The sequence below is a fragment of the Phasianus colchicus genome, chromosome 5, assembly GCF_987193195.1.
Source record: "Phasianus colchicus chromosome 5, bPhaCol1.hap1.1, whole genome shotgun sequence".
Lineage (NCBI taxonomy): Eukaryota > Metazoa > Chordata > Aves > Galliformes > Phasianidae > Phasianus > Phasianus colchicus.
The window spans coordinates 40,980,459-41,003,800 of NC_143440.1; the positions used below are offsets into that span (position 1 = coordinate 40,980,459).

The window sequence follows — 23,342 nt, forward strand, 5'->3', positions numbered from 1 at the left end:
TTGAGAATTGTGGTTTTTTTAGGCCTTTTTTTCTTTCAGTTGTGTGGGTTTGTTTGTTGTGGGTTTTAAGTATTATGTTGATTTTCGAATAATCAAGGCTGTTTTTATTTGCGGCCATGTGTCTCCTAGCAGGTATATGAAAAAACTGATGTTTGCATGGGAATGGAAAGAGGTGTGCTACATACTCATTGGAAAGCTTTTTCTGGCTTGTGGATGAAAGCTCTGGCTCTCTTTCTTAAAGGAAATCTTGAAGGATATTTGAATTTTTTGCAGGAAAGTGGTATTGTCTCATCTGTATTTCCTGCAGTTTTGAACTAACATGCCTCTTCTTTTCCACTCTTGGTCCTTGCTATTATGCCTCTCCAACTGCTAATGCTTTCCTCTAGAAGCCCTGCTCAGTGGGAATGGGGAGCAACAGCTGACTTTCCTAAATGCAACTGTAGGGGGAATGCACAGTGTGCCCTGGTTTACTGTCATTAATCACTTCAGCTGAACTTTTAATGAAGAGGAGGTCATCTTTTTCACAGTCATCTTTTTTGGAGACCTCCAGAAAAAAGAAAGCTCTTTTTTAGTTTGGGAGACAAGGGGGAACCCACAAGGAAGAACAAGGCACTATGGAAAGGCTGAAAATGATGAACAGACAAAAAGAATGGAAATTAATACAGGAGACAGGTTAGAAACCAAGAGAAAGATCGTGAAGAGATATTGAATATTTTTCTATCTCTGTATTGCAAGAATATGCCTGTTGCCACCTCCCTAGAATGTTTATGCAGGGCTTTGTGGGGAAGCAGCAGTAAATTGCTCCTTTGGATGCTAAGTGCAAAATTAAAGCTGGCAGGGTCTCAGAGCACAAGACTGGGAAGCTAATTGCTCCTAATAACATATCGATTTTCACAGATCTCTGGCATTATGTCAGGGCAGTTTTGAACTAGCACCTGGTTTCTTCCTCTTTCCATCTCCAGCTTAATGGCAATGAAGCTTCTGGCTTTGAGATCTGATAAATGCAGCTCTAGATCTTTTTGTCTGTACTGCAGGTCCCTGCAACATGGGTGAAATCTTTTGTGCTGCATATTGCTACCCTGAAAGTGGACAGGTGGAAGGAATGTGCATATATTTTAACTTTAATAACTAACTGCTGCTTGTATTTATGGTGCTGTACAGAAGTGTTACAATCTCTTTGCTGCAGTTGGCTGAAGACAATCAAATGGATGCCTGTTTTCAGGCAAAAGTTGCCAGCACAGGAGAACTGAGGTCACTTAGTTGTTGCCAGGTTACATTCAATCATCAGCAGATTTTCTGTATGTGTTGCTTAGCAATAATGTGCCATCCTTGAGTTTTGGGGACTGCTGTTAGGACAAGCAGAGATGATTTATTTCTGTCATTGCTACTAAGCAATACCCCCCTCTGAAGGACTATTCTTACAGTTAGAAAGAAAGCTCTGCTTGCAAGGAGGTGTGCTGAAAATGCTTACAGATACTTCAGATGGTGAAGACTTGTAAGGTGAGAATGAAATTTCTTACATTTAAAAGATGTCACGTGCTTAGGTAGTCTGAACTGGGACAGGCTCAGGTCAGCAGAGGGCACACACAAGGGCAGAAGCTCATCTTCTCACATGGTTGCATAGGGGCTGTTTCATCTATTTCAGGCTATTTGATTTTATCTGCATAGTTGTTGCAAGGATTCAGTGCAGAGCTATATTTGTATCAGGTTGGTCAGAGAAGAGACATTAACTTAAACTGAAGTAATACCTGATTTAGGGTACTACTGAATATCAACTGAAACACTGTCTTGATTTTTAAATTAATTTTGATTATTGATTCCAATTGGAAATTTACTTTCAGCTTTCCTCTGTCTGGTTTGTCTCTATTAATTCTAAACTGACATGTCTGTTAGTATGGTGACTGGAACTATACTGAGAACCCTTGGGTCCTCTGCATTCCATACACAGAATGCTGTGGGCAGAGCTTTAGGAAAGGATACCTAGAAGAGCAAGCAAGGGATTCAGGAGGTGGGAAGAAGAGATTTTGCTCAGTACGAGATCTTTTTTGCCTCCTACACTACATTTTTCCCTTGGGGCTCCTCCTGCTTTATCTCACTGTGTAATTCATTGCAAGTACAAGCCATGCTTATAGAATTTGAATCTGGGGTTGATTTAGGAATCAGTGGTTTTCTTTCTTTTTTTCTTTTTTTTCCCCTGACGTTTTTGAGTTCAGATTTTAATTCAGAAGCTACTCAGAACATTAGGTTCTAGATTTTTGTGCCATCTTCAGCAATTCTGGGTGTTTCTCATATTAGTCTTACACAAATATAGTAACAGTTCACATTTCTTGTCTATGGACAGTAATTTTCTGTCAGTGGAATCAGTGGACCTGAAGGGCACAAATGAGTTATTTTAGAAGGGAAGAGAGTCATTATTACTACTCTTTTGATTTGTTGTCTTACAGTGTCTGCAGAAAAAAAGCATGTATATTTCTGAAGCACCGAAGGTATGGCTCTGTGAACAAGAAAGCAGCAGAGCTGAGGTGCTTGTGTCAGCGACTCCCACTCATGGTCCTGATACTCTCCAATCCCTTTCCCACAGCTATTCAGGTGCTAGGGCATGCAACTTTTTCATGCAAGGCACATCTGAGCTGAAGGCATCAAAAGAGCCATTTCATGCTTGACTGCATTTTCTAATACAATCCACACAGAGGAGAGAGAGCCAAGGAGGGGTTTGTGTGTGCATACGCGTTGACTTTGAGCATACGTATAATGTACAGTACATTTGGTTCCAGCTTGCAGCTGTGGGTGGCAAGAAAGAGTTGCAGGCGAGAGGGGGGAGAGAACTGCACTTTGAAAAGTAGGAAACCTTTCCCCCCCATGTAGAAAAAAAAATCTTTCTTTTCCACTCTGTTTCTTGGCCAAGTAAAGCTGTGAGTCCCTTGGGCAACACTGACAGCTGGTACCCAGAAGGTGTATGTATGGCTGAGTGGGTGTTGCATGTAAAGCACTTTGTGCATACAGACCATGACAGTGTGTGGGGAATGCAGCTCAGAACACTGGTGAATAAAGATGTTGTTCACAGGCATATTATTTTAATGGTGATCACAGAGAAGTTTTCTTCTTAATGAGCTTGTATGTCCCATGACCAGTGGAGGTGCTGCATGCTGTATATTAGTATGATGGGTTGCTGCACCAGTCCAACCACAGTGATCCCCATCAAATGTTTTGTAACCATATAATTGTTTACCTCTTCTTTTGCATATTTATTACCACACTGCATGTCTATTTCTAGCCACTGTGGATCCTTTCCAGCATGGACTTGGAAGAAATTGACATGTTCTTCATTTTCCTGTCCAACTCTCCTACTCTAGCACCAAACATTTAGGCCTTGAGAGGACTACAAGAGTTAGCTCTAATAAGCTTACTGTTTCCCTCTAAAAGTTCCAGTCCCATCAGCATAAGGGGGTCAGCTGATGATGTGAAAAATGAAAATGTCTAAGAAGAACATCTATATTCCAAATATTTGTTGTTTCAGTTGATACTGTGTTTTCTTTCCTTGTGTAGTTAGGGAGAATGGTGAGAATCTAGGTAAGAGTGCTTTACGGAGTAATCCCTTCATGTGCCTAGGGAGTTTAAATCAGTCTTTTTTTTTTCTACCTCTGGGATTTTTATTCATAACTTTGTTGTAAAAGTCCTACATGGAGTAATCTATTTATCTGCCTTTGGTAGGAAATGGTTCTGGGGAAAAGGGATGCTCTGATTCATACATTAATATATTTATGCAGATTTGTAAATTTTGCTGGTGGAAGTGTTTTAGAGCATATGCACAGACTGAAACAATGATTGCCATGCCATACTGGTGGCTGCACTTCTTTCACAAGACTTTACCCCTTCAGAGAAGACTTTCAGTTTCCACAGGCAAAGTCCTGAACAAATAGAGCATTAACTACTGAAACTCCTTTCACACTAAACTCAATTTTCTTTGATATCTTCAGAGGGGACAGAAAAACTTAATATCATTCCTTTCCCCCCCCCCCCCCCCCCCACACACCCCTGCCTTTTGTTCTGCCTCCAGCTCCTGCCATTTCCAATGTTTGAATGACACTTAAACTTGATGCAAATTTTGATTTGTTCTTTTTATCATTTGCATTGCACTGCCACCAGTTGTGACAGCAGAGCTCCAGAAATATTGTTAGTAAGGAGGAGGAAAAGCTCCCATAAAATAGCACAAACCTGGTGTGGGAAAAACTGTTAGGAAACCTGTTTCATGCTTGCAGATATTTGTCTGCAAGATTACAACAAAACTGAAAAAAGATCAAGTGATTACAAGTAGGATGGATCTATGAACTCACTATTAAATAGCATTTCCTATGACCAAAGTTTCATTATTCTTTAATAATGTGTACCTCTAGAAGCTCTTAGTCTAACTTGGACTTTGGAAACATATTTTCACTTTCCTGTTTTAGATGTTGTATGTTCCTTTTCATTCTGCTACTTCTAATTATGTGTGGCTTTTTTTCACTTCTCTAAAATAAATTCTCTCCTCTGGAGAATTTTATAGGTCCTATATTAATGATAATTCATATTTAATGGCTGGGCTTGCTTAATTTGATAAATTAAATTCTACCTCCAGAAACAATGGAACAAATACAGGACTTAATTCTCTCTTGCTTGTTTTGTCTGATTTGTCTGATTTGTCTATTTAGGCCATGAGCAGCTTTCTAGATGCTACTATTGTACAAGGTTTGCAAGTAAGATTGATTGTTGAGGGACTGTGTTGACATGGACTATAACTGTATATGGTTTCTCTTTTCCTTTAAAGTCCCAACAATGGAATGAAATTCCTCGCTGAATAAGCAACAACTTAAGATCACCAGAAATAGAGACAGCATTTTCTAAGGCAAGACTAAATGCCTTAGGAGCAGTGTTTGAACTAGTCACTCCAGCAAGTGCTATGCTAGGATAGGCTGGACTAATGGAGAAGATCTCATTTTCTGGAAGATGTGAAAAATGGAGTCTGTCTTACCTCTTTATCTCCAAAGGGCCCAGAGCTAACACACTTATCTTTATTTTTCCTGCTTATACTTGTTATGTAGAGTTGCCGGATGCAGCTGAACAGTAGCTCTGTTCTACCCCAGAGTGACGTACTGTTCCTGGAGCGTGTGGCGAGTGTCTGTAAACACAGTGCTCTGTAATAGATGTCAGGTTTCCTCAGGGATGGAGATCATGTAGAAATGTAACTTATTTTCATTTTTTTTGAAATTGTTTACTGATTCCTTACAGAGGCCTCTATCTTGAGCTATGATGGCAGCATGTACATGAAGATCATCATGCCCATGGTCATGCATACTGAGGCAGAAGATGTGTCCTTCCGTTTCATGTCCCAGCGCGCCTATGGGCTGTTGATGGCAACCACCTCACGAGATTCTGCTGACACTCTGCGTCTGGAGCTGGATGGAGGCCGTGTCAAACTTATGGTCAACTTAGGTATCGTATAAAAACCTCCCACTGCCTTCACTCTTAGTTTGGGCTTGTGGTTAGTGGTTTTTAAAATTATTTTGTTTAATTTTTGTTGGTTTGATTGGATTGATCACTAAAATAGCTGCTGAGACCTTCATAAATATATTCTATTGTGGAGATTAACTCTTACTTGTATTGCTGCATGGAGATTTGCTGTTAGTTCTTTGTTATGAACGGTGTTGGTTTTAAAGTCTAAGTTTTTAAGTTTCCTTTCTTGGTCTGGGACTGGTGAGCTCTGTGTGAGACATGCTGCTTGGTCCATCTTTTGATCAGTTACATCCCTCATTCATTTAGCATCACTCAAAACAGTCAAAGCCAAATGTGAGAATTAAGTAAAATGGATATGGTGGCAAGCAGAAGTCTTGTGAATCCTAAACCTTTTACAGAATTTGACAATGTTTGCTACAACTTGATCTTAAATATTCTATTTTGCTAAATTACAAATTATTTCTATTTCATAAATAGTTTATCTTTCAGCCTTTAGAACTTTTAGTATCTAGAAAAAAAGCCTGTATCTTTTGATAGTGTCTTTGTTAAAATAAAGGCAACAGTAATGAAAGTGCATCCCCCTATCCCAAAAGGTTATTCTGTCTCCTTAGAGTCATAGAAAATGATAAAAGACCATTAGAAACAAATTCAACAATAATAACAGCAAAATTTTTTGAGAGGGAATGAATGAGCTTTTTGATTATCCTGTATCCACTTTCTTATCAGTGAATGACAAATAGCCTTCTTTTTAAAGAACATAAGCGCAGGAGATGAAGTTTACTTTCCTTTGCACTGATGCAACTTGCTTCATGTGAATTTTTCAATATAATTAAGAAGAGATTTTGGATCAAAAGACAGAACTATCATGTATAATGATAATGGAAAATGTATAATGATAATGGAAAATGTTAAACCTCTTCTGAAGTCCAGGGTACTTGATGTAAAGATGTTCATGGTCTGCAAAAGCTTGTGCCAGCTTTCAAAATTCTAAATCCCACAGGAGGAAGCTTCCACATTATTTTGAACTAACAACATCAGCATCATGAAAGTCCCACTATGTTGATATCAGGAGCAAACTGTGTAGTGTAGTGATTTTGTAGAGTGCGGCAGTGTTTTTTACCCATACCTGTAGTAATGCCTCTTGTTTTTCGTATCCTAAGTAGATATTATAAATTTATCAAGGACTTTCTGTGTCACAGTTGAGTTTGAGTGATGATTTTAAGGTTTCTTATCCTTACCTGGGAAATATGTTGTCCAGTAAGTGGCCAGCTTGTTTTAAAAACTTACATCTAGTTTTGTGGTTTTTTTTTTTGTTTTTTTTTTTTTTTTTTTTTGTTTTTGTTTTGCTTTAAATCTCTCATAAGACTAGCATCAGCTTTTGGGTTAGGAGAATAAAGAAGAGAAGATGCATTTAAGCAAGTTCATATTTATTAATAATAGTCTCTGTCCAAAGGGTTATGGAAACTTGTTTTGTCTTATGAAAAGAAAATAAAATAGAAAAGGCAAAAGCAAACAAATTATTAAAAGAAAAGAAAATAGAAAAGGCAAAAACAAATGAATGAAAAAAAACCTATGCTGTATGGTTTCTGTTTGGAATACATATGCTTGCTCTTCTTAGCTCAATTGGGAAAGTTTAAATCACCACTGAGTGTCCAGCTAGCCTAGGAATAGATCTATAGTCAGCAAGTAGCAGGCAGAAGAAATAGGTCAGTTTCAACTATGATAGCAGCTTCTCAAACAGAAACAGCACTGACACTGATCTCACACTGTTTCAACTTATTGTAAGAATGCTGAGTCATTGTGCAAAGAAGAGCTGCAAATCTAAGGTGTTTTCCTTTAGTTGGGACTTTCCTGCCTTCAAAACAGCAATGTTACCTTGCTGTTGGAGAGAGGTTAAGGAGGAATGACCTTAACAGAGCCACTTAAATTCTGTTGTTTACTGGAAGTCACACCTGACTCTTTAAGGAGACTGATTATAGCTAAAATGTCACAAATAAGAACCAAGTCTTCATCGTTTGGTCCTGCCAAAATCCTCTTACTGGTGAGAAGTGTTAGGAACACCCCCTGAAGCTGATCTTGCTTGGTGCTGACTAGCTGCATGTCACCATCCTCCTGAGCATCTAACCAATGATGTGTGTGTAAACAGTGACTGTTTTGAGTGGTGAGTTATATAATTGTGCTTTTCTTATAAGTCATTAAAAACTATTACTAAGAATTGTCTCTTTCTTCTTTGATCTATTCCATTTGATTACTTGTTATCATTTGTGTGGTTATATAGGTCTTTCCTGTGTTGTTTTTTATTTTCTTTCTTTTTTTTTTTAATTATTATTTTTTTAACTCTTCTATGTATTTCAGTTGTAAAGCTTTCCCATACCCCATCAGCCATAGTAAATCAAAAGATGGTATTCAACCCTTCAAAGGCCTGAAGCCTGCGGCCCGCACAGCAAACAGCCCTGAGAACAGAGTGTACAGAGCAGCCTGCAGTGGCTGGCATATCCCACCACCTCCTGAACACACAGTGTTGTCCTGGCTTCAGCCAGGGGGATAGATTGTAGAGCAGGCACGGGTGGGCATGGGGGCTTGCTGTAGAAGGTAGGAGGGATAAGAGCAGTGGTGAATAATTCTCTATGAAAGAGGAGTGAGGAAGTTGTTAAAGACCTTTCCCATGTCAGTCCCTGAGGCAGTCCAGTCTGCATGTCGACAGCAGGTTTCACAGTAGTTTGTTTGTTGTGTGAAGAATAGAAGTCCAAATATGATGTAGATCTCACTTTTGTTCATAAGGATTCTGAGGAAATGAGTGTACAGTGAAAGGAGTGAGAGAGAGAGATGAAGCAAATAATGGCTTGGAACACGCTTGGGAATCATTTCCCAAGTTGAGATGCTGAGATTTGCATTAAGGGAAAGAAATGGCTGGTCCAGTAAAGAGATGCACCTTCACTTTTTTTTCCCTCCCATTGGTGAATGGGAAGATTATAGTTTCACTGACTTTTGTTAAAGAATATTTCAGTTTTGTTTCTTCTTGCTAGACTCAGCTTCAGGGCACTGGTGACCAGAATAAATTCTGCCTACAGCCTGTTAATCTAAGTTCTCCTGCAAACAAATGTGGCTATGCCTGTCTCCTACCTTTCTTCCTTAGGGTTTTCAAAGATATCTTTGTCTTTCCAAAATGTGCAGATTTTTATAATTCATATATAAAGAGGGAGCATACGTGCTTTCTGTTTTTCTTTTTTAAACATACGTGAACTTTTACACCAAATTTCCTTTTGTACAGGCTGTGCATGCAGATGGATGTGCAAATGTATACCTAGGTGTGCTTTTTTTGATAATCAACCCATACAGTAACTTTTGATATATATTTTTTATTATAATAGATGGGGAAAAAATATCTGTCATCTTCCCATTAATACTAACAGGTGGGTGCACAGTCTGAGAAGTAAGAGAGACAAAGAGCTGCACTGTAGCATGGAGGAAGAGTGCACAGGGCCTCATCCGAGTTCCCCACAGGGGATAACCTAGAGTGAGCAGAAATTGTCAGGCCCTGATCATCTTTCTTGTTCTAGTCTTACTTTGAAGTGCTCTTCCATAACCACATGTGGATGCTCTTCAAAAGGAGCAAACACTTTATCCTCCCACAGCAAAGGTGATGGATTCAAGGAAAAAGACAGGCTGGGGCCTCAGAAATTGCAGATAATGTAAATATCACCATTCTGTGGCACAAAGATACAGAGTAGTGGTAAGAAACACCGATGTAATTACTGGAGACTTCATTAGTCTGCTACTAATGCTATTCAAACAGTGACTCTTTAACATTAGTTAGCTGGAGTGAAGCTATTTAACCTTTTTGCAAGGAGAGAGTCTTTTTCCCAGTTTCCTTGTGATGTGCTCTGGAAAACCTAAGCATCCATGCACCAAGAAAGCAGCATCTGATTTACACTAGGAATAACAATTGCAGAAAGTAACTGTATAAGATCTTTTCAGGTCATCCTGCTCCCCATGTCCTTACAAAAATGAAGTTACTTTGTGACTGTCCTGTAAACATCTCATTCAGTGGTAGGACTGGCTGCTTACTGGATTTACAGCTGTTTAGGCACACTCATCTTTGAAGTCCAAAGAAAAGAAAACCTTTTTTTTTAAGTCAGGAATACAACCATACCTAAACAAAGTAAATCACATCAGTAGAAGCTGATAACTATGCTTAGAGGCATAGATAATAATTATCAAAAGTCTTACTGCACTGCTGGGGGACTCTCGAGCAGTCCTCTTAATTGTTCCTCAATTCTGTGGCTGCTGAGCATGAACCCTGCCCCTTACTGTCAGGGAAAGCACCCTTAGCTTTGGCTTTTGTAGTGTTGTACTGGTTTAGAGGAAACCAAGTATTTCCTTCATTTCTAAAAACTGATGTAAGAAGGAAAAAACAGTTTCATGTATTAATGATTGTAACTTTGTTGTTGCTTTGGGCAAGGATCAGGATTAAGGAAATAGGAAATATTGTGCCTGTTCTTTCAGTGTAGCACATTTGGCTTTTAATGCCTCTCTTTTCAGTGACTGGCTTGAGGTTCATTTTAGTTCATTTTTTTCTAGAACTTCTGGGCAACTGCAGCTTCCATAGCTTGCCTGACAGCAATAGTTAATGTCTTTCTCTACAAAGTGCTTTCAATTCTTGAAGGCCTGTTAACCAGATGGCTCCCTAAATATTCTAGTTTCTTCTCTTCTGGCAATTGCTATGGTATTGGAATACAGCACCTTTACTAACTTCCATTTGTAAAATGAAAAAGGCATTGGATCTTAAAGTACATCTACTTGGTATAAGAAAGTGCTTTGTAGAGAGAAGTAGTGTGGTGGATTGAGAGTCTTTGTGGCAGAGTGCATCAGTGTTAGCCCTGGTGCAGGAGAGCGTGGCAGTGCTGGTGTAGTACCACAGGCAGATGTAGGAGCTTAGCTGCCAAGCAAGATCCTGCTGACCTAGCTGGGCCAAGGCTGGTTCAGGAATTGATTCTTCTGGAGCAAGCTCGGGTGTTTTTTTCCTGGCACTTTATTTTGTGGCATTGTAGAGTCTGGTGATCGGATAGTACCGTGATAGTTGTCAGGGGCACGCCTTCAGTGGCCTGATCTCATTATCCTTTGAAATTGAAATCTACCAGTCAGGATAAGGGCTACACTGATTTTCAGTGTGAGACACCAATCCCTTCACTCAGAGCAGCCAGTGACTTAGGAGGGAAGTTCTAGGGCATGTAGTTGTTTCAGTATTGCATAAACAAACAAACAAACAAAAAAGCAAAACTTCTCTGCAGAGATCAGAACCACAACAATGGTTTTAGTTTCTAAATTTGATGAATGTTGCTGAGGACCAGCCATGTTTCCCTTTACAGCACACTTAATTGTTTAGCCCATAAATAATTTCCCCGTTCCAGCTGTATCTTCCGTGATGCATTCACTTGCAGTGAGGTTCTGAAGTCTCTCTCACTCACTCTCTTTCAGGTTGTAGAGGCAAGGGTAGCTGATTTCCCAGCATACACGTAAGAGCTCCCCTTCACCCATCCAGGTGCTATATGGGATATAGCCACCGCCGTATGGTGATCGTACCAATTGCTCCAGGGCTGTTTGCTCCCACTTTTCTGTTGCGGTTGACGACACATGACAAACCTAATCGCACAAAACCAAACCCAGATTTTCTCAAGGGAAGTTCTGGTTGAAAACAGATGCTTTATGGCTATGCTGTTCCTGATTGGTATACCCCTAACTCATTATGAATCTTTATTTATAGATCCTTACTCTTTCTCATCTTCTAAGATTGCACTTAGTTTCAGCTGCTGAAATAGTTTTCCTATTTTTATAATAATTGTCTGAGTAAACACAGAATTGGCCCAGTTAAAAGCAAACTGCTTTTTATTTCTCTGCCATTCTGTATGATCACTCTGGGCCATATCTCTGTAATACATACAACCATCTTTGCTGGTAAAACCTTGGTAACCTGGGTTTCTAGAAGCATGGTGCTGTTATTTCTGGCCTGATTTCCCAAGAGAAGGTCAGCATCACCCAAAATATGCAATAGCACCAATACAGTAGCTTTCAACCACATTGGACCCTACAGTAAAAGTTGTTCACCAGACTGTAAGTAGGATACTATGGGTCATATCCTGAGATATGCTGAGCATTAATGTGTAAAATTAAAGAAGCGATGCTCAGAAGCCCTCTAGCTCAGGCTCCCTCACCTCCAGTCATTTTTCTTGTGCAGTTTTTCAGTTACTGTTTATTAGGCTCTACAACCATAACTCTGTTTTAATTTCCATACACCCCTTCTCCTCCCTCCCTTGTCCATAAACTCTGAATGAAACAGGGTGAGCAAAGGTTCGCAGATCTGCCACTTCACTGCCCATTTCATCTTCTCCCTGAACGTTATGAGCATTCCTTTCAATCTTAGCATTCAGGCAGCAAGGCGAGGTTGGGCTTTGAGGAACTGGCAGGGCTGGGAACCTTTGAAAGAATTCCCCATGTCCCCCACCAAGTTTAAAAAAAAAAAAAAAAAAGTTAAGAAAAAAAATAGTATTCCCAATCTCCAGAACTAGCTGAAATCTGGGCTGGGCGTTCGTGCGGTTAGCTGTTTGCAAGTGGCCATTTTATGACAGGACACAATTGGGCAGTATATTAACCCTTTCCTCACCTAAATGGACAGTGTTAAATGTGCCTGTGCACATACTAAAAAGTGTTCTGGGCTGGCACGAGGGGACATGAGTAGAGGGTCTGTCTTTGGGAGAGCTGGAAAGGGTTAAATATTGCACCAACAAATCTCATAGACTGATTCTACAGGTATTCTGTGTTGGACAGATGGTGTATTTATGCAATAACAATACAAACTAATTCAAAAGAATCCAAGTGTAAAGGTTGACTTCAAACTGCAAGCTTCTTACAGAAATTGCTAAAGGTTTTTAAAAAGAGAAATTACACTGGAGTATGATTTGCATTTTAAGGGAGATTTTTTTTGTGCTTAATTGTCAATTTTTTTTACTTGTAATTCACATCAGTTCATGGTCTGGAGTAGAAGATACTCTTAGATGCTTCTATAAAAATAAAATGTTAAGTGTGGATATATATGTATACTCGTATATCTCTCTATACATATGTGTGTATATATATGTTTATGTATATATATATATTTATGTAACAAATATTTATGTAGAATATACTATACATATACATCCACTCCTGAACTTGTACAGACTGTATATAAATATAAAATGGCCACATCTCTTTGCGTGTGTCTGTCCCCGGAAGGGTGGACTGATTGTTTTTGGATGTCTGCAGCTGTTACCTTGAAGGATGCAATTTCATCTTTCATTTATTTTTCCCCATCTAGACTGTATCAGGATAAACTGTAACGCCAGTAAGTTTTCCCTCAAGTTTCATTTTGTTCTCTTTATATATATATTAAAATAACTTTATTTTCTTTGTGGTTTTATAAGCTGTTTTTCTTTTTTTTTTTCTTTTTCTTGCTTCTTTTTTTAAAAAAAGTCTGAAATTGAGGGGTTGGGTAGAATACAAAGCTGTGGGGAGGAGGGAAGACTTCATGGTGATTGTACATGAAAATTTTGTGTTAGGTCTCTCCAAGGAGGAGATGAACTGTTATTTCATAGCTTTGCAGAAGAACGCCTGAAGAACCTGATGAGCTGATGTTATTTTTCACTGGTAACCTGTTGTCTTTATGAAAACTTATTAAAGAGTCACATAAGCATAACAACAGGTACTGTATGCACTTCTCCACTACAAAATGTCATGCATATTTAAAAACAAACATAAAAACAAACCTCAAATTCTCATTGTACTTCAGAATGGTGACAACATGATATTCGTTTGAAGTCATTTTTATTTGGGTATAGAAGAAAGAGAATTAGATCTTAGATTTTGAGGATATCATCAGAATTATATGAGAGCTTTTAGCATAGACTTTTACCACTCATTGGTTTTAGCCTCTAAAAGCAAAGAAAGCTGTAGAAAGATGCTGATTGATAGGAAGAATGTATAATCCTGGCATGAAAAATAATATTAAAAGACCATATCCAATTTTATACTGTTACTGAACAAACAAGGTCTTTTCTGTTTGCTTCAAAGAACTGTTTGGTGTTGCTGTAGGCCTCGAACTGGAGTGTTTTTCTAAGAGAATGGAGCTTGCAGAGAAGAGCAAAGAAACTGGTGAAGAGACTAGAAAACTAGATTTGTAAGAAGTGGCGAGGGAATAGAGGTTGTTTATTTTGGAGAACAAGAAGCTGAGGGGAGCCCTCATCTACAACTGCCTGAAAGCAACTGAAGTAGGATGGGTCTCTTCTCTCAGGTGATAAGTGGTAGAACACAAGGAAATTGGTGTCTTACCAAGTAAAGTTTAGATTTGACATTAGGAAGAATTTTTTCATGGAAAGCATTGGAATGGGCTGCCCAGGAGAGTGGTGGAGTCCCCGTCCCTCAAGGTTTTTAAGAGACATGTGGCCATGGCACTAAGGGACATGTGTGTTGGGATGCAATAGGTCAAGTTGATTGTTGGTCTTGAAGGTCTCTTCCAGCCTAGGTGATCTGATGAGTTGATGTGGGGATTTTTTCAGAGACTGTGGTCTTTTTGTTTACCAATGGTCCCAATCCAAGCTAGCAGAAAAAATGAAGTGTGTTGCAGCTCCAAAGGCAGAGCTTTCAAGTAGAAGTGGAATACCACACTACAGGGACAGTTGTAGCAGCACTGAGAGAACATTTTCGTAGAGCAATTTCTTAACATGCTTGCTATGGTTATGGTCTGAAAGTGTGTTTGTGTATTGTTAGCAGCAATTTCCCCCCCCCCCTATTCCATTTTGCTTTCCAAACCTGAAACATTATAGTTGCAGATTAGAGATCAGTTTTCCCTCCTGCTCACTTCCAGCTGATTCAGATCCAACTTTTCAGGGAAGTGGAAGCAATTAGTTTCATGGTCTTGGGAGGTAGAGCCTGAAGTCAGAGACTGGTGATAAAGTATCAACTGATTTGTGAATATTTTGGTTGTAAGCCTTGATGTGCTACAGGAACTTGAGCATGTGTTCACAGCTTTGAGAACTGCATCCTTTTGTCCTTCTGCAGTAGGAATAGTCCTGTATGACTCAAAGCTTGTCTGCCCTTGTTGATTTCCTTTTGCACTTCTAAGTTCAAACGCTGTATTACAAGATGGAGTAGGCAATAGAAGAAAGCATATTGAATCTCTACTGAGATGTCAGATTTCACCCAGCAACGACAAAGGGTATCTGCATAAAAAGTAGGATCTTTTTTATGTGCTCTTGATGCTTAGCTACCCATAACTCTATCGAGAAACTTGTGCCATACTTCTTGTTTCTCTGTGTCATTTGAGCATCCATATCAGTTGCGCTGGTATCATCTGATGTTTTTGCCATCATCTTCTACTTTTAATGATAGTTTGCTATTCAAGGCTCACCTATAGGAGACTGTTTTCAGGCAGGAAATAGCTTTAGTAACAAGGGGCAAAGGTCTGGCTTTCATGCAAAGCAAAACATAGCAGTAATTGGAATATATGTATATTTAAAAAAAAAAAAAAAGAGAATCCTATTATCAGATCAGTGGGAAAACAGTCTGAATCCAATGTTTTTGTTAGTTTCCCCATAAGCATCAAAGCAACTTGAATCATTTTGCTTCCATGCATTTTTAATACTTGAGGCTGCTGCATTTTTAAAGAGTCTTCCTCTGAAGGTTGATGATTATTTATTTATTTAAAAACACTTTGGATTTTCCTAATTTATTTTTTATGACACTTTGCTTAAAATGAACAGCCCCTCTCCTATTCCCTCCAACACCTTGTTTCATTGCTGTGTGTTGTGGTGACTCAGGTCATCTGCTCTGCTTTCTGGAAGAAAACCTTCTGGGACTTGATTGATGGAAAACTGTAAATCCTTGCATGAATAAAATATGGTTAGGCAAGAATATAACGCTGTAACCATTCTTGTAGGGACACTGACTTGTGTGTGGCACGTTTACTTGTGCAGAAGGAATTATCAACATGCACATAGGTTTGCCCAGGTCTGTTGAAATAGGTAGAAGTGTTTTAAATTAACTTGATGAATAGGATTACCAGTCAGTTGAAGAAGTTCAGGTCAAGCAGTCACCACTGCTAACTGAATGTAAGGATCTGATTCCTGGTTTTAAAACAAAGCTGTACATTTGGGATCTCACTGCATTTGCTAGCTTACTAGCAGGATCACAGCAAACACTGAAGCTCATGCTATTGGGGAGGAATCCAATATATTCTATCAGGTAAGCATTTAGTTTTCAATATATATTTGCTCTTAATTTTCATTGGAAACAGTAAGAGATTTTTGTTTGCATATCTTTGACATATCATATATTTAATGTCAAATACTGTTTTCTGTAATTTCATTTCTTCTTATCCTGGCTTTGTTTTTCTTCACTGTCACATCTCACAGTTCTGGAATGGGAGACTGACACTGTGTCCAAAAAAAAAGAATAGTTTTTACTTTCTCTGAATTTATTTTAGTACTCATTTCATTCCCTCCCTTCACTCTTGTAGTTTCCTATGCTGATCTTGTCTGTTTCTGCACACCGACAAAGTTTGACTTTAGAGGGACACTGCAGAGCATTTGCTTACACAGATGTAACTGGACAGTAACTCTCTTTTCCTCTTAGTGTAAAATCAGCATAACCAAATATAGGATCAGTGTCCCAGAATAGGCTGTGAAGATGCACTGAATGGCTCTTCAGCATAGTGCAGACATAATGGATTGTAACATTTTGTTTGCTGGATTTATGGGAAAAATAAGCATAGACTAAATACCCTGTACTTTTGCATACATATACTTTTTTTTTTTTTTTTTTTTTTAATAGGATTTCCCAAAGAATGGTTACTCTTTGATCCACCTCCTGTAAACTAGTTCTTGAAATATGAGGGTTGCTCTGAAAGAAATGTGTTCTGTTTTATTATTTTATTATGTTGGCCCATGACATCAGAGGCAGTTGTTGGCTTTATGGTAGTAGAGGTTGAACTTTCTCCCCAGTGTCCCATTACGTGTTGTTGCTGTGTGACAAATGGCAGCAGAGGCGAAGTCTGACAGAACAGTGTCTGACATGGAAGCGTGTATGAAACAGATGTCTGTCATGGAATTTCCCCACCCGAAAAAAATGACACTCATTGACATTCATCAGTGCTTGCTGAATATTTATGGAGACTAAGCAGTGAATGTGAGCACAATGAGGTGATGGGTGGTGCATTTCAGCAGTGGTGACAGTGATAAGAAAGACAAGCCGTTTTCTGGACTGCGATTCAGATTTTTATGAGCGTGGAATGCAGTCTCTTGTTCATCACTGGCAAAAACACACAGCTAATGGTGTTGACTCTGTTGAAGAATTGTGTTTTGTAGTTGAGCATTTGCTTTATCAAGCAGAGTCGTGCTATTTGTATCTGTTGTATTTTCCGTGAAAAGAAATAGGAGGCATTACTTTAGGAACAACCAATGCATATAGCTCACTTCAAAGAAAATTAAGGTTGTTGTGGTGGTTTTATACTTTGTGCCATGCTATCTGGTACTCTCGCTTTTCATCAGATTTTTGATGATACTAATTTACTTTATTCTCTTTCTCAGTGACAAACTCCTGCTTCATGTCAGTCCAGAAGGGATAGTTTTCAGAATTTTTCTAAAAATTAAGTACAGAGGACAGGGCTGTGTATGCTACAAATTCACTAGCTTTGGGAGATGTCTTCAGTTTGCATGGTTTCTAGTATATTCCTTGTATTCTTTTTCTTGATTCAGTTCTCTCTACTTCTTCCAGAACTTTTATGTGGCATGATATTAGTCACAGTCACATAGTTCGACACTGCCTTTATGGGAGATTTGCTCTTCCAAAAGCAGCAGCTTTTGAGACAGTGAGTATTTCTGTCTTCTTGCTTCTTATTTCATAATGAGGCCTTTTCTTCTCAGTAAGGAAGCCTGCCATACAAGCCATTACCTATTTTCATGTGCCTCATGAAACCTCAGAAAATCCTGGTTCTCTTTTCTTCGCTATTGCTAAAAGCAAAAATGGAAGAGGGTGAAGAATCATAGTCACATCAGTGCTAGCTGATTCTGTGTCTGTATGGGGTCCCTAAGCACACTGTTTCAGATCCAATCAATTTTGGAATGATCTTTAACAATAGAAGACAGCTTGTTCTTTCTTTTTAGTTGCTGTGCTTACTGTATTTGGATCCTTAATGCAATGTTAATGTTTCATTTAAATAAGTGCTACTGTAACAACATAAAATATGAACCTAAAGCGAGGAACTTTCTAGGAGAGGTTTAAAGGTTTTTTCTTTTTATTTTTTTTCCATCATCAGAAGTAAATAAGAAGCCATACTAACTCTAATCTAATCAAAATGTTATAAAAACAAGTGCACTTATCTGATTCTTAGGGATATTGCTGTCATTTTAATAAAAGCTTAATAGTGCTCTAACATGAAAACATTATTTGGAAAGTGAAGAGGTATGATTAAGCATACACGTCAGATTTGTGACTCTAGTATCTACTAATGCCATTTAAACGTTATCAGGAAGAAATAACACAGCCTGAAAAGTGACAAGTCATTAGTATGTCATATTGTAGTAGTGAAAGCAAACGTGGTGTCTGTCGCACCTGTTACAGCTTAGCTGGGAACATTCTCACCTTATAGAAGTCTCAGACTCAAAGCGCTGCTCTGGCCTTGTGCTGTTACTGCATTGTAAGCTAGGAAGAGAGTAAGCCTGCCTTCAGAAGTCTTTTCCTTCAGACAGATGATCAAACAGCAGCCCTCTCAGATATTTTGCAGATAGTTAGCTATGAATTCTGTTAAGAAAATAAACCACGCTGGATCCAACGTGGGTAGGAGTAGAGTTGCTGCTGCTTCAAGCTCCCAGGTTCAGCTTGTAGCAAGGCTGAAGATGCATTTCCAGCAGGCACATGCATACAAAGCATGCATATTAATTATATTTATATATATTTATGTGCACACAAGTACATGACCAGCCACACAGGTTACAGAGGCACTCTGAGCACCCACATGAACATAGGCAACAACAGCGGCCTCATCCTGCTCCCATCTCTTTTTAAACAGGATGGAATTTAAGTAGCAAGATATGGACATATGTACGATGTGGATTGTACATATGATGCAGGCAGCGAATGAACTCAGATGCTTAGTCTTCCTGGTGGCTGGTCCCTGGATCTCAGTGTCTGCAGCCTTTGGCATCTTGGCATAAAAAGCACCAAAGACAGAGGTCTGTTCCAGTTCCTGTTACAGATGCAGCTGGTCAGGTCTTCAATGTCCCAGTAGCTGACCTCCCTGTACTCTTTTGCCTAGATATAGGAGGTGTTCTCATACCTAGAACTGAGCTGATAACAACTCACTCAGTTGTTCCCAGGCCCTTTCAGCTATTCCTTGGCTAGTCTAGCTTGATTTCTGCTAGTGATCAGATACTTATTTGTGCACCTTGCAATATGGATGTATGTATAATCTGACATGTAGTCTGACTTTGTTTGCCGCACTCAGGTCTCCATTCACCCTCACACACACAGAATAGAGAGCTCTCACCAGGAAGGAGTTAGAAAATAATGTAATGGTAAGAGAAGATGGACTGCTGGTCAGCACTGAGCACAGTTAGACAAGCATAATAATCAGCCAGCTGACTGCCCTTTTGTAACATTACCCCTCTATTTTCCCTCTCTTGTTCATCCTCAAATCACTTGAACTCCTCCTTTGTCCTGTTCTTGATACCTCCCTGTGTTATGTTGTAATAAGTCCTGTATGACTTCAAACAGCTTTTGCCTGCATGCCATATGACCCACCCCTAGGTAGCAACCCCCTTAATCTGAACAGGTGTCCATAGAGCTGCTCCAGATGACTTACGGTGAGTGGTGGACACTGGGGCTGGTGGCTCTGGGACAGCCCTGAGAAAGGTTGGAACAAGGTACTCCATTCCAGGAGTCCTTGATTTGGGTTCCTGTCTGCCACTGTGCCATGGGGTTCCTCTGTCCTTGTGCAGATGGGATCTGATGGCTGATGTCTCCATGGTGGGACTGGATGTAGCCCAGAAAGATGTTGTCTGGACTCCTGCATCTGATGTGGATGTCTCTCTTCACTGGTATGTAGATGATCATTGTCATATCACCTAGTAAATCTTCTTCCTCGTTGTAGCTAATAGAAAGTGAAGTATATGTTCTCAAACTTGCTTGACTCAAGTCTACTCCAAGTCACTGGAGGGAAAAAACCTATTGACTTAAACTGTCAACTCAAGGGTTGCTTGGTACACAGTGAAGCAGTGCTCCTGAGTTTTTTTTAAACAATATCATCAAAATCCCTGCAGTTACCAATTGCAGTGGAAAGGACGAGTCCTTTTGAAGCTTTGTTGCATGTAGGGATCTTCTATCTAGGTGAGAGCCAAAAGATGGAGAGCATATAAGAAGCTGCTGTGGCTGTCTAGACAATATGTCTTCTGTAGATTAGATTGTGTAATTAATTGCTAGAAAATCCATTTTGTTCCTTCTTTCAAAGAAAGTTGGCACAAAACTGAAGACTCATGCTTTAGGATCTGTGAGGAAGAGAGTGTTTTGTATGTGATTAATTTTGTCTGGGAACAACAGAGAGAGCATCTCTAATGAGACTCTGAACAGTCAAAAGAAAAGCAGACACTAATCAGGAGAGGCACTGCTTGATATGTTGGGTGCTACCTTATCAGTAAATTTTAAGCCAAATCAGTGAGCCTTTATGTTCAGTGCATGCTGGATAAGGAGTGACTAGTAAAGAGACTCCAGTAATTTGTATTATTGGGTGCAGAAGACTGTATGTAATGAATGAAAGGTTTTCACTGTGTCTTTAATCCTCCTCATCCGGGGCCACAAAGATCAAGGTTTTGCTTGGCATAATTTATTTTTGCAATCTTAAAGTGCATTGATTATATCACAAGGTGTCTGCATCCCAGAATATTTTACATCCAGGCTGTGAATGTAAGGCAGTCCATGTTTGTCAGACTTCAGTGAGCCCCAGCTCTTAGTTCACAGCAGTTAGCCTTCATCATCAAGCTAATATTGTCATGTCCTTAGAAGGGCTCTAGTCTAATGCTTCCCTTCTGGTGCACAGGGAGAGATCTTCAGCAGATCTTCAAAGGTCATCAGTTTGGAGAGACAGCACTGTTTAGAGCAGAGCTGGTTGGAAAGCTTTCTGTGTTATTTTTTAACTAAATCAGCAGGGTAGGACCTGATGAGAAAGAAAAATTAACCTTGGAAACTCAGTGATCATCTGTCAGGAATCAATGACCTGATTTTGGAAAACAGCTATACCAGTTTACTGATTATTTTTCCCACCACAGGAGCTTTTTCTGGCTCCTCTCCACTTCATGAAAGATTGTTGTTGTGCTGTACATTTTTATATACACAGTTTTCAATTCCTGTAGCCTCTGACCTCTTCCATGAGATTACAGCTAAAATGAAAGCTGTTGTGTAGGGGGAAGAATGAAAACGTGTACAAAATCATTCTGTCAGTTACTAAGCTAGCTCTGATTACTTAATATTAAACATTTCAGTTAAATATTGGAATTCCGAGTTTTATAACAGAGAGATCATGAAATAGGCAACAGTTAAGCAGATATTTTTATTTTTGTATTTTTTTTCCAAAACAGAAAGAGCCCCTGAATGAACTTTAGGTAAACTTGGTAAAAAGTTCTTGGGTAGGAAAATTCTTGCAGTCATGTGAGGCTGCTTTTTATTTTAATGCTTCATTAGTTGCTTGTCAGCACTATTTACTCTTACCTTTATTATTATTCTTATGATATGAATTTCCTTTGTGATGTCTGTTTAGGGAAAGCAGGAAGACTTGCTTCTTTCCTGTTGCCATGTTTGCAGAATCTCAACCAGGGCGTCTGGGGAAAAAAGCTTTAATAGAAAAACTTCTGTATGTCTCTGTTATTTTTCCATTTTATTTGTATAACTTTATTTGTGTTGCTTTCAGATCAGCTGTCATCACCTGAACTTGTCCCAGTGTTGTGGGTTAAATCTGGTAGGCAGCTAAATAGTGCACATCTGCTTGTTCAGTCTTCCCTCTCAGGATGGTGGAGAGAACTTGAAGAACAAAAGTGAGAAAGCTCGTGAGCTGACATAAATAAAATTTAAAAAGTTAAAAAAAAAAAAAAAAAAAAAAAAGAGGGAAAAAAAAAACAACACTGCAAAACAAAGAAAAACAAAAGCAATTTCTCACCACCAGCAAACCAATATCCTGAGCCAGTCCCTGAGCTCTGGTAACCCCTGGCAAACTCTGCTCTCCATCAGTTTTATTGCTGAGCACAATGGCATACTATATGGTACAGAATACCACTCTGATCAGTTTGGGTCAGCTGTCCCAGCTGTGTTCCCTCCCAGTTTTTTTGGCATGCCAGCTTACTTGCTGGGGTGAAGAGTGAGAAAATGAGGGCCTTGACACTGTGTAAACACTGTTCACCAACTGCAAAAACATTGGTGTGTTATCAGCACAGTTTTGGCCACAAATACAAAGCTCAGTACCGTAAGTTCTGCTATGAACAAAGCTAACTCTCCCAGTCAGAGCCAGTGCACACAGTGCAGCTGAAGCCCTTCAGGTTTGTGGATATCATGCTATTTGGCCAAAAAAGTCATTGCTTTTGCTGCCTTAAATTGAAAGAGAAAGAAAAGACCAAAAGTGTCATCCATGCTGCCTAGATGTCAAATGTTTATTTCTTTTCTCTTTTCTTTGCCTTTTCTGTTTTCTCTTTTCTTTTCTCTTTTCTCTTCTCTTCTTTTCCTTTTCCTTTTCTGATTTTTCTTTTCCTGCACAAGATACTGCCACTCACACAGCAAGTTTCCTCATATTCAGTATCAGGTAGTACTACGTAGGCAGCATTAAATGTATTGCTTTCAGGATTAAGATGTATCAAGCTGTTGACTATCTTAAAAGCAAACAGTGACTGTATTAGGACAGAAATATGAATGAATAGTGAGAGGTCTGATAATGACACAAGTTATCTCTCCATAATGAGGAGATTTGGCATGCATGACAGCTCTTGTGCCATGCACCTCTTGAAGCAGTGACTGCAGTTGTCCTGGGCTGTGACCCATCTTATTCCCATGTTTTGCATTGCACAGCTCTCTGGCTAAAGACACTGCTAATAGAAAATTTCTTTCAGGGAGCACAGAACTGCAATTCCACACAGGTGTTGAAGGAGTAAGGGATAAGTTCACTTTAGAAATATCCTTCAGTGCATTGTTTGACCTCTGATTTACCTGTAAAGAGCTGGTCAAAGGTGAGCTGTGGATTTATGGTTTCTCTGGGAAAGAAACACCTTAGAAATATTTACTGTGTGAGCAGGGACTGAATGAATTGACAGAGAACAAGAACCTTTTCCCTCCCAGAGGGAGTCTCACTTGGTTGAGTTAGTGCACCCTGGTGTGTAATGCATATAGAAAGATTGTGGTTGTGTTGCTCTCAATTCTCAGAAAATATACCATGAGCAAACATTTTGGAAGCTCTGTCTTTATTCTTGTTTGCATATCTTCTAGTCCTCTTGTGAAAAGCTGACTCTTGAGATTGGAGGACCAAGAAAAAAGCTGTGCACTTTTTGCTTCTCCCATGCAAAGAGAATACAGTATGTGACTGTTGATACTCAAGGAGCCTGGTAAAGATGCCACAGATGTGTTTGATCAGCAGTGAAGAATTTTTATATCACCATAAACCATTTTCTAGCTAGTGAATAATGCAATATGCTGAAGATTTTCATTCCAAATGTGGAAAGTTAGGAAGCCTGAGAGAGATTCTCAAATCATTTTCATGGTTAAATTTCTTTTGACTTGTATCACTTCAGTGG

The 23,342-nt window shown here is 39.2% G+C and overlaps 1 protein-coding gene across 1 annotated transcript in view; it reads left to right on the forward strand.

Moving 5' to 3' along the window:
* Positions 1 to 23,342, forward strand: part of NRXN3 (neurexin 3) — a 938,203-nt gene that overhangs the window by 313,717 nt on the left and 601,144 nt on the right. The window contains exons 10-11 of the mRNA XM_090141457.1: positions 5,266 to 5,469; positions 12,845 to 12,871. Of these exons, the coding sequence (XP_089997583.1) occupies positions 5,266 to 5,469; positions 12,845 to 12,871 (231 nt within the window). The remainder of the gene's footprint in view (positions 1 to 5,265; positions 5,470 to 12,844; positions 12,872 to 23,342) is intronic.